The 11,686-nt window shown below is 54.2% G+C and overlaps 2 protein-coding genes across 2 annotated transcripts; one reads left to right on the top strand and one right to left on the bottom strand.

Annotated features, from left to right (window-relative positions):
* The first annotated feature begins 604 nt into the window (after positions 1-604).
* On the top strand, positions 605-2,704 carry ATF4 (activating transcription factor 4). The gene is made up of 3 exons (XM_036251238.1): positions 605-780; positions 1,370-1,687; positions 1,790-2,704. Exons 2-3 carry the CDS (start codon positions 1,462-1,464, stop codon positions 2,620-2,622), a joined length of 1,059 nt encoding a protein of 352 aa, XP_036107131.1. The 5' UTR covers positions 605-780; positions 1,370-1,461; the 3' UTR covers positions 2,623-2,704.
* A 3,023-nt stretch (positions 2,705-5,727) lies between these two features.
* RPS19BP1 (ribosomal protein S19 binding protein 1) lies at positions 5,728-9,326 on the bottom strand. The gene is made up of 4 exons (XM_036252221.1): positions 9,241-9,326; positions 8,967-9,095; positions 6,539-6,636; positions 5,728-6,236 (listed from the first exon to the last, which is right to left on the bottom strand). The coding sequence occupies exons 1-4, from the start codon at positions 9,290-9,292 to the stop codon at positions 6,102-6,104; spliced, it is 414 nt and encodes a 137-aa protein (XP_036108114.1). The 5' UTR covers positions 9,293-9,326; the 3' UTR covers positions 5,728-6,101.
* Positions 9,327-11,686: the final 2,360 nt, after the last annotated feature.

Raw genomic sequence — 11,686 nt, 5'->3', positions numbered from 1 at the left:
TGGGGTGCCACCAGGGGGGGGCAGACGACAGAGCACGCGCGAACGCGGTCAGCGCAGCTGCTGCTCCTCCCCACCCCTCGCGGACCCTAGGCCATCTCATCGAACAGCCCACCCACCTCGGATCCTGAGCCAATAAAAACTCGAGATATATATGACTCACCACGTCTGGCCAATCAGCTAGACGCGCGCTCTCCGCCGGCATCTCGCGCGATAATGAGAGGGCCTCGGACTTCGCAATAAAAACCTTTCTGGGGATGGAACGCTTCTCGCTCCCCGCCCTCCAGCTAACACCGGAAGCGGGCTGTGCCTGGTGGATCCCTCCGCGCTCCCCAGCGGCGGCGGCCAGTGAGCCTTTGATCTTAGCGGCCTTGTAAAGTAGTGCGTCTTTCCTTTCTCGAGGTCTTTCAAGTAACTCATTTTCTCGTCAGACCTACGCCCTGGACAAAAAAAGTCGTTGGTTGGAAATGGTAGGGCGTCAACAGATGAAAACAAATGGGTGGGAGGCGAAGGTCACGTGGCCGCAGCGGAAGGATTTCCCCCGTGATGCGTCATCGTAGAGGCAGAATTTTATAAAGGAGCCGCGGTGAGCCCGCCGCAGCCATTTCTCCTTCAGCCTGCCGATGTAGTTCCGCGAGTGTGGCCCGCCCTCCCTCCGCTCCCGCAGGTCCCCGGCCGCCATGGCGCATTAGAGGCAGCAGTGCCTGCGGCAGCGTTGGCCTTTGCAGCGGCAGCAGCAGCACCAGGCTCTGCAGCGGCACCCCCAGCGGCTTAAGCCATGGCGTAAGTATGGGGTCGGGCCGCTCGGGCCGAGCGCCCCCGGGTCTGCGAGGGCTTCGACCTGTCTGGGCGCGGCCTGCGGACGGGCGGCGGCGCGGAGTGGGAAGCGGGTTTACGAGCGCTGGGGACGCGTGGCTCTTGTTTGGGTGACCCTGAGACGCCGGCGCTCCTGAGTCGAAGGAGCGCGGTCTGGCCCGGGGGGAGAAGCCCTCGGTGGCGCCCCCGCCCCCCCCCGACCGCCCGAGTCCCGCCTGGCTCCCGGCGAAACGTGGCAGGAGCAAAGATGGCGCTGGGCAGGGCGGCGGCCGACGCGGCGTGAGTCACGGGGCGGGGGCGAGGCACAGGCGGCGCGGCCGTATATGGACGTGAGGGTGGCGCGCCTTCCTCTTGTGGCCGGTTGGGGGACGGCCGCGCTCCGAGGGCGTCCATCTTGTGTCGCCGGAGCAGGGAATTCCGCACAATGGCCCTGGGGCCACGTGTCCCCAATTTTTTACAGCCAAGTAGAGTTTGGCCGTCCTGCCTCAGGAGCAAAAAGATGAAATTCTCAGGCCAGCTGATCGTAAATGCGACTTGGTTTCTGATTCCCATTCAGGCTTTTCACGGCATTCAGCAGCAGCATTGCTGTAACCGACAAAGACACCCTCGAAGTACCCACCTTCCTCGATTCCAGCAAACCCCTACAACATGACCGAGATGAGCTTCCTGAGCAGCGAGGTGTTGGTGGGGGGCTTCGTGTCCCCCTTCGACCAGTCGGGTTTGGGGGCTGAAGAAAGCCTAGGTCTCTTAGACGACTATCTGGAGGTGGCCAAGCACTTCAAACCTCATGGGTTCTCCAGCGACAAGGCTAAGGCGGGCTCCTCCGAATGGCTGGCTGTGGATGGGTTGGTCAGTGCCTCAGACAACGGCAAGGGTGAGTGTCCATACTCGACTTGCCAGTGAGGTCTGGTCATAAGAGTTTTGTCAACTTGTGCATCTGGCTGGATTTACTTCATTTCTTTTAAATGTTTTGCAGAGGACGCCTTCTCCGGGACAGATTGGATGGTGGAGAAAATGGATCTCAAGGAGTTTGACTTTGATGCCCTGTTAAGTTTAGGTGACCTGGAAACCTTGCCTGATGAGCTTTTGGCCACGTTGGATGACACGTGTGATCTCTTTGACCCCTTAGACCAGGAGATTAATAAGGAGCCCCCCCAGACAGTGAACCCAATTGGCCATCTTCCAGAAAATTTACCAAAAACTGACCAGGTTGCCCCCTTCACCTTCCTGCAACCTCTTCCCCTTTCCCCAGGGGCCCCGTCCTCTACTCCAGATCATTCCTTCAGTTTAGAGCTAGGCAGTGAAGTTGATATCTCTGAAGGAGATAGGAAATCAGACTCCACTGCTTATATTACCCTAATCCCTCAGTGCATAAAGGAGGAGGATGCCATCTCAGACAATGATAGCGGTGTCTGTATGAGCCCTGAGTCCTATCCGGGTTCTCCCCAGCATAGTCCCTCTAACTCTGGGGCCTCTCCAAACGGGAACCGGCTATCTCCAAGTGCCCTCTGTGGCTCTGCTGGCCCCAAACCCTACGACCCTCCTGTAGAGAAGGTGGTAGCAGCAAAAGTAAAGGGTGAGAAAGTAGATAAAAGGCTGAAAAAAATGGAGCAAAACAAGACAGCAGCCACTAGGTACCGCCAGAAGAAGAGGGCAGAGCAGGAGGCCCTCACTGGCGAGTGTAAAGAGCTAGAAAAGAAAAACGAGGCTCTGAAAGAGAAGGCAGATTCCTTGGCCAAGGAGATCCAGTATTTGAAAGATCTAATAGAAGAGGTCCGCAAGGCCAGGGGAAAGAAAAGGGCCCCCTAGTTAGGGTAGTCAGTGTGTGCTTGTACATAGGAGGCTTGTGCTGGAGCTGTGTGTTGTAATAAATTATTTTGTAGTGAAAGTACTGTGCCATCTGCTGTGTCTGGTTTCTTGTCTCAACCCAGCCAACTTTTCTGGAACTAGATTCTTAAATGGGGGCGGAGGGGGGGTTGCCATACTTAAAATTGAGCGCTCACGCTACGCTGGACACTTCTGGGTGCTGGGGATTCAGTAGTGAGGTATATATATAAAAAGTTTGCCTGCCCACTGGTAGGGGTGTCCAGTAAAAAAAGACACCTGATGTGATGTGAGAATAGATGTTGGGTGCTGGGGTGTGAGGATTTGCTTCTTGAGGTGGGAATTGAAGTCCCTTCTGGGAGGCAAACTTGGAAACCGAGACAGGATTGAGCCTGGCGTGGGGCATGGGCCTTAAAACCCTGATAGGACTTGAGAGTCCTCTGCTTGACTTAGGGATCTTCCAGAACAGGGTTTCTATATGAAGAGGGTTCCCTCCAGGATCCTGTGGTAGGTGGGCATGGGCCTCCGCCAGGAGAGGATTGGGCTGGGGTCAGCTCAGGTGCTGGAGGCTTGGGGTGGGTGGGGATGCTGGTGAGGGGGCCTGGATATATTGTGCTCAAGCTAGCTGGGCTAGGATGGGAGATTGTGAGTGGAGACCAAAGTGATGACTTAAGTGGAAGCGTGATTTCCATTTACTGAGGTGGGAAAACCAGGGAAGGGGATTTGTTTGAACTTGATGTTGGCAGAGTAATTAGAATTACAGGTAGGGATGGCAAGGAGGTAGAGGATGTAAAGTCCAGAGACCAGGAGGAGGTCCAGCTGTAGACAAGTCCCTGCAGTGGCTTTCTAGTGCCAGCACCTCTGCCAGGCACCACGTGGCAGGGGCAGGAGGGTAGAATGCGTTCAGCGTGTGGAAAGTGATATCCCCACAAGTTAGGGCTGTCAGGCTGGGCAACCTCGAAGGAGCAGTGACTCCTGGGTGGCAGGGTGCCTGAGCTGGGCTTTGAAAGATGGGGAAAGTTGTGGATGCAGGGAGGAGACTACCCTAAGAAAGCCAGTCCAGGCAAAGACAGGTGGGAACAAAATGGGTACACACTGAAGGCCATAGTCCCACCCACCTTTCCAAGTTGGCTCCCCACCCCCAGCCCTGCTGGAGGAAGTCACCTGATGGGGACCCGCCCTGTGGGAACTTGAGCTAAGCCTTTCCTTAAACCAGCTCTGGGCTGTCCTGTAGCTGGGCCCCAGCGAGGTTCCACATAACAGTCCTGCTCCACTTCTGCCTGGTCCCTTGGCAACCCAGTCAGAGGACCAGGGAGTGTGGGTGGCTTAAGGAGCCCACCCCAAATCTGTCAGCTGTACTAAACCTGAGACACATGCTTCCAGGTGCTTTAGAGTCACCACAGTGTCTCAACTGGGGCAAACCACCTCCAAGGTCTTTATAGTCCTGCAGTGACTCTGTAAACTCAGTGTCTTCTCACTTGGACCCTGTCCCTCCCTTTCCCAGATCAGTCACCAGGTCCTGAGACTCACGGCCAGCCGCAATGCCCCTCCCTGCCTACCTCACGGTGACCTTCACATCCTCCTTCAGAACCTGCACCAGCCTCCGCCTGGATCCCACCACCTAATCCCCTGCCCCACACTTGTTCAGGTTACTGTTAAAATACAGACCCTGAGTCCTACTCTATTAGACCAGAATCTCAGGGGTGAACACTCTGTTAGTCATGGACACACCCCACTGTTTGGCATAAGTGTAATGAGAGACTGGAAAACCCCCAAGCAGAGAAGTGGCAGAAGCCCTGTTCCCATCGTCACTCAGGAGGCAGCTGTCACTCTACAGCTGGGAGGGGTCAGGAACCTGTGGTGATTACGTAACAGCAGGTGTCCTTGTTAGGGACCCTGGAGCTCAGTGTCTGGTCAGCCTGTTCTGAGAAGCAACTTGCCAGCTGCTGAGTCAGCTTCTTAAGGTGCTTAGATGAAGGGATCTAAGGATATCCAGGTGTGTAGCTCTCTCTCCCGTCAGGGTTATTCAGGCTCAGCTGGAGGGAGGAGGGCGTGGAGAATTTGAGGCTGGAGACCTGTTGCCCCCTTCTTTGGAACAAGCACATCTGAGGCAGGTGGGTCAATGCGAGCTTGGAGTACAGTGCCCTCCTCTCCTGCAGCCTTGACCTGGAGGGTCTGCTTCCTACAGCTCAGACCAGGTCCACCTCTGCCTCGGGCAGTTCTGTAGCCCAGCCGGTCCTCAGCACTGAAAGCTGGATAATGACCAGAATCAGCCTCCAGGGAAGTGGGTAGGGCGAGGAACCCTCTCCTCTGGCACACTAGAACCCATCGTGGGGAGGCAGACTGTCACTCCAGCCACAGGGGACCCTTCTGAAGTCCTCTATCAGACAATTCCATGACCTTTGGAGCCCTTTGGGGTGGGGGAAAGGTAGAAGAGCTGCCTGAAGGTGTCCAGGGCCCTCCTCTCCAGGAGGCCCACGACCCCTGCTCTAGGACTTGGCATCCTGACACTGAAGACAATGCTGGTTGGCACCATCCACTCAGTCATGCGTTTGGTGAGCACCTGTGCTTGGCACTGGGCTGGCTGGAAGAGGTCCAGCTCCCCCTCCCCCTAAGCACTCACTGCCTTTTCTGCTTGGGCATAGACCTGAGTTTCTTGAAGTCACCCCACTAGTCCAACTCATGTGACAGTTCAGAGTAAAACAAAAATGTGGCCCTTGACACATAAACCCCGCTCTGCTCACAAGAGCACAGGACCTGGGCTGCAGCAATCCCTCTCCCCAGACCCTGGATTGGATGGAGTCCCTGGAACAAAGCTTCTGGCAGCTGTGGGTGCCATTTTTGCCTCAAGGACTACGCCATGGCTGCTGGCTGCCACCCCCAGGGGAGGAGGGCCCCTCTGGGCTGTTAGTGGATACTGGGTGAACTCTCTGGGTGGCCACCTGTACTGGGGTTGACTGGAGGACTTCTGATCTGGAGCTCCAAGAACCACACTGGAAGACTGGGAGGGGAGGGAAGGGAAGGCCCCTTCGTGCCACAGGAGATGAGACACCCCATGAATCTGATCAGCAGCACACACACAGCTCTTGAGCCCACATTTATTAAAACCAGGAAGTATACCCAGCAGCCCTCCTCCTCCTCGTAGAGATGTGGCCCCCGAGGGCCTAGTAACTGGCCTCTCCATGGCAAACAGCCAAGAGGGCCTACTTGGGCCAAAGCAAACAAAACAGTCAGAAATGTTCCCTTTTGGCAGGTGAACAGGTCCTCCCAAGCTTGCGGGTTTCAGCTTCCCCCTGAGTTTAAATCCTCCCTCAGGCTTCCATCTCACCAGCTCCACTCCAGCCTGCCCCTAGCTTCAGTTCCAAGGCCCCGCTGTGCATGGCAGGGTCCTGGGGCCACCAGTGGCCGTGAGGTCAGAGGAGGAAGCTGGTCCTGAGTGCTTTCCCACTCTGCTCTTCGGGAGCCTAGCTGCCGAAGTATTCCTGCTGGAACTTCTGGAAGTCTTCCTCAGTGAACACGGTGCCCTCGGCCTTCTTCTTCTTCTTCTTCTTGGTCAGAGGCCGATCACAGGCCTTGCGGCCCCGGTTCTGGCGCACAATCTGGGGACGTGTGAGTGTCAGGACATGAGGGCAGTGCACAATCTGGCCAAGTGCTGCCCCTTCACCTGGTCCACACACCTGCCTCCCAGGGGCAGGGCCTGGCCTGGCCTGCCACCTCCCCTGCTCTGCGCTCAGCCCTTCAGGGGGAGACGCCCCCCACAGCACAGCAATATAGGAACATGGGGGGAGGGTGGGTGGCCCAACCTTTACCCTATGCTCAGGGCTGAGACCCTCAGGGATTCCCAGGAACGTCTTCAGCTCTCTCCCCCACAGGTTCCTTCTCATAGCCATCCCTGACAAACCTGCTGGGTGATGGACTCGGGTACGGCGTTTCTTGCACTGGTCATAAACTTTAGGTTCACTCCAAGGTAGCCCCGGCTCTCTCGCTTCTGGAACTCAGCTGTGGATGGCAAGCAGGGCGGCATCATTTCAGATTCACTCCCTGGAAGCCTTCTGGGTCCCCTCTTCACATCTTCCCATTACCCCCTAACCCCCAAGGCCCTGCCAAAGGTCTAGTGGTCCCTTCCCTCGATTTCTGCAGTAGCCTGCGCTCTTTCCTGTCACTCTCCACACAGATCCCGCTGAAAGTCCCCCTTGGTTCCCAGTTGCTCAAGTTACTTATTCAACAAATGTCCTAAGTGCTTACTGTGTGTCAGGCACTGTTCTGGGTGTAAGCATACAGCAGGACATGGCAAGCAAAACCTCCTGCCCTCACGGAGCTGAGCTTACATGCCAATGAGAAGAGAGGTGGTAAATAGTATTTTAGATGATATATTTTATGGAGAAAATCAGAATAGTAAACAGGAATGAGGAATGCCAGAGGTGGAGGGTTGCAATTCTTTTGTATTTATTGATTCATTTTAGCAGGAAGGGAGGGAGAGAGGAGGGAGAGAGAGAGAAAGAAAGAAACATCAGTTGGCTGCTTGGTGCATATACCACAACTGGGCATCGAACCCACAACCTGGGCATGTGCCCTGACCAGGAATCAAACCTGTGACCTTTCAGTGCACTGGACGACACTCCAATCACCTGAGCCACACCGGCCAGGGCAGCTGTTCCACTTATTTATTCATTCATTAGTTGATTCTTGTATGTGCCCTGACCGGGGATCGAATCCCACAACCTTGGTATATTGGGACGATGCTCTAACCAGCTGAGCTGCTCCGCCAGGAAAGGGTTGCAATTCTAAACCTGAGGGTCTGAGAAAACCTCAGTGAAATGATGTTTGAGCAAAGACTCAAGGGAGAGTGTAGTATCTGGGGGAAGAGTATTCTAGACAGAGGCAACAGCCATTGCAAAGACTCAAGCAGAGCTGTGAGAAATAGCTGGGAGGGGAGGGGAGGGGAGGGGAGAACAGTAGAAGGGGTAGACCATGTGGGGCCACATTAAGCACCCTAAGAACTTGGGCTCTCATAAGAGGGTGTGGGGCAGAGAAGAGAAAGGTCCGACATGATTTTATAGGATCACTTTGGCTGTTGTGCTGAGAACAAGATTAGGGGGGAGGAGGGAGTGGAAGGTGAGACACCAGTTAGGAGGCTTTCACCATAATCCAGGCAAGAGATGATGTAGTTCACATAGGCGGCAGTCACAGAAGTGTTCTTTAGATTGGCCACTGAGGCTTGAAAGTCCCCTCACTTGTCAATTACGTACCAATTATGGGACAAGGTGTGGGTTGGATGGGGGTACCTCTGGTGTCCTATACTCTTTACACCAACATCACTGTTGCTCAAAAGGGTCTCACTTTTCTGCCTCCACACTTTAGTTCAGGCTGTTTCCTCCCTGGAATTCATAGTTCCTTTAACAAGCACCTGAACATATTTTATGCACCAGGCCCAGATTCAAAGACACCATAGAAGCTAATCAAGTCCTGCCACAAATCCTCCCACCACCCTGCTCACATCTGCCCCTCCCCACGTCTCCATGCCTTAAGTGGCACCACATCCCTCAAGATACTCTTTAGAAACTGGGCTCGGTTCTGGCTGTCTCCCTCTTCCTCCTTCCTCAAAGCCGGTTCACCACTGACACCCATCAACGCTCCCTCCTCCCACCTTCCACCTGCGCAGTTCTCTTATCTCTGCACCCTCGCCACTGCCCAGGTCACAGTGCCTCCCACTTGAACAGAGTAGGTAAGAGCAGGGCACTGGAGACACACTGCCTGGCTGCCACCTGCACCATCTGTACCAACCTCACAGGGCAGTTGTGAGGAATTAAATGAGTGAACATTTGTACAGGGTTTAGAACAGCACCTGGCACACGGATTATGAACTGTTAAATGCTCCATCTCTGACCCTTGTTCACTCTGTTGCCTTTACTAGGCTTCTTTCATTCAAACTTTCAAAACCAACACATTTCTTTCTGACCCTGCATATGCCATTCTCTCTAGAATACTCTTCCCCTTGGTTCACTCTATACTTCCTTCAGATCTGGACTTAAGTGTCGCTTCCTCGAGAAGTCTGAGTCTTTTATTCGAAGTCCCTCTCAGAGCACAAATCTTCAAAGCCCTCATCATACTTTGCTGATTTTGAAACTCTTTAATGCCTCTCTCCCCACCGGGGCTGTGGATCATGAGAACTGGGACAATGTGGTTCGATCATTCATATTCCCAGGACTCCGCTCTGCGCACGGCTCACAGCAGGCATCACAGAAATGCCGGACAAACGTTTCAAGCCCGGCCTCAAGCCCTTCCTCCAAGGCACAGAGGCAGCACGTCCAGCCCCTTCCGGAGCTTACCGAGCGCCGACTTGGGCACTTTTCCCTTCGCCGAGTTCCGCAGTTTCCCGGTCTGGGTCGCCTTCGCCTTCCGGGCCCGCTTTCCTGGAGCCCCGCTCTGCTTGGCCTGGCCTGGCGCGGCCTGGGGGGCTGTAGGGGAACAGAGAGAGGCACGGACCCAGGTCGGAGGACGCGGATAAGGCCGGCCTGGATCGTTCCGTACCCCCCGGGCTCCTGCCCTCAGCCCCAGCCGCCCCCCGCACGCGCTCGAAGTCTTGGGTCAGGCTCTTCTCACCCTCGGGCGCCCCCAGCAGCTCCAGGCCCCGCCGCAGCAAGGCCGCTGACATATTGTTCTCAGCCCCGCCCACACACCTAACACCACTTCCGCCCTGGCCGCCCTTGTTGTCTCGGCGGAAACCCGAGCGGGAACAGAAAGTTCCGGGGTGAGCGGAGGAAAGTGCCCTCCTTCCTTAGGACGCATGCGTAAGGAAGAGGGGAGCGAATCGGGGGCGGGGCGACGCGCAGAAAGACGCATTTATTGTCCAATCCCAGCCCAACTTTCCCTTTGGGCCCCAGGCCACGCCTCCCGGAAACCGTTCACAACTAACCTAATTGACCAGGTTGGTCAAACCTCTCGCGTCTCGCAGCTTCGTAGTGGTCGAGGCCGGGGGGCGCAATATTAGTATTCTTAGTTTTTGCTAAAAAGGAGACTGTTGAGCTGGATATTTTTTCATGTACTTCAACCAAAGCCACATATCGCACAGATTGAGTGCGGCATGAGAGTTCTTCTGTCTTCCATTAAGCCAGACATTCAAGACATGAACAACAATCAGTGTTTTCACATGGTTTTGGAAAAAACGATTTTCATAAAAATACGTTATTTAGTTAACATGCAATGAGTTTGTTGTTATTTTATTTAAAAACTTTTTTTCCTTTATTGATTTTAAAGAGAGAGGAAGTAAGAGGGAGCAAGAGCTATAGACATATCCATGAGAGAGAACATGGATTAGTAGCCTCCCGCACGCCCCCACTGGGGATCCGGCCCACAACCTGGGCATGTGTCCTGACTGGGAATGGAACTGGCGACCTCTTGGTGCAGGGTCGACGTTCAACCACTGAGCCACACAGGCAGGACAAGTTTGCTGTTATTTTAAATGAATTGATAAATATTTAAAAGTTTCTGGAGTTTTAGTTTCTAGTATGGCAAATAGCAATAGATATTTACATATACAAAAGCTTTTTGGGATTCTGACTTTTTTAAGAGTGTAAAGATGGCCGGGCTGGTGTGGCTCAGTGGTTGAGTGTGCATGCACCAAGGGGTCGCCAGTTTGATTCCCAGTCAGGGCACGTGCCCAGGTTGTGGGTCCGATCCCCGGTGTGGGGCGTGCAGGAGGTAGCCAACCAGTGTTCTCTCTCATCGATGTCTCTATCTGCCTTCCTCTCTCTCTAAAATCAATGAAGAAAACTTATTTAAAAAAAAAAAACGAGTGTAAAGACATTCTTAGACCAAAAATTTGAGAACTTCTTGCCTAGAAATTACTCTTGTTGCAATGGAAAGGAACCCTGTCTTCAGTGCTTCATCTGTAGCTCCTAGTCTAGTTCTACTTGGCATGCAGAAGGCACTCAATAAATGAATGGTGAGAAGAGGAAGCACTGAATTCACTGAGCAAATGCCTTCTGAGGGCCTTTTGTATACCTGACACTGTAGAGTGTGGGGCATGGAAATGACTCAGCTGATCCTTCCTGCATAACTGTCACTGTCTAACCTCCATCAGCTAGGCCAGGAAGGAGAGAAACACCTAAATAGACATTAATATAACAAAACTCTGTCAAAATGCTGTTTTAAGTGTTTAACACTTGTTATTCCCCTCCCCCCACCCCCAATTCTGAAGTAGAAGCAATTGTTTTTCCCATTTTACAGATGAGGAAACAGAGAGGCCAAGGAATCTGTCCAGGTCACAGGTGGTATTGGAGATGGGAATCAAGACAGCCTGGACTGAGCATTTGTGCACTGGGGGAGGCCCAGCAAGCCTCTCTTTTTATTTTTTGAATATGTTTCTATTGAATTTTTTTAGAGAAGCAGGGAGAGAGAGAGAGAGAGAGAGAGATCAATGTGAGAGAAAAACAGATTGGCTGCCTCCTGCACGTCCCCCACTGGGGATCAAGCCCCCAACCCCGGTATGTGCCCTGACCAGGACCTCTCAGTCCATGGGATGTCACTCAATCCACTGAGCCACACCCGCTGGGCTACAAATGCTTTATAAATGCATGCATTAGAGAGATGACGGTTGAGTTTGGGACATCTGTGGGCGGAGGGTAGAGATGTCCAGATGGTGGTGGGATGTGTGAGTGCCTCTCTGGAGGACAAAGGACCAAGCTCTACTGTACCGCTTCCTCCTCCCGACCTGGGATGGTCAACACACGGTCCCTAGGATAGACGAATTCTTTGCACTCTATTGTCCCAGTGAACTGGGGCGACTGGGGTCCCCAGCTCAGCCTGGCACTCAGCAGGACTCGCGGGGCCAGGAGGCCTCTTCGGCCACTAGGTGGCGCCGCAGGACAGCTTTCTCGCGCCGCGCGAGTCAGAAGCAGTGTGCCGCCGTCCCGGTTCGGGTGTCCAGGTAGGAGTGTGGGGTCGGGACACGCTGGGTCTCAGCTAGCTCTTTGCAGCCAGCCCTCGTGGCTCCGGCTTCCTGCTGTCCTTGCCCCGCGGCCCTTCAGGACCGGGCTGCACACCCTTG

Source organism: Molossus molossus, unplaced genomic scaffold (assembly GCF_014108415.1).
Source record: "Molossus molossus isolate mMolMol1 unplaced genomic scaffold, mMolMol1.p scaffold_m16_p_10, whole genome shotgun sequence".
Lineage (NCBI taxonomy): Eukaryota > Metazoa > Chordata > Mammalia > Chiroptera > Molossidae > Molossus > Molossus molossus.
This window is presented reverse-complemented; position numbering and strand designations above follow the sequence as displayed.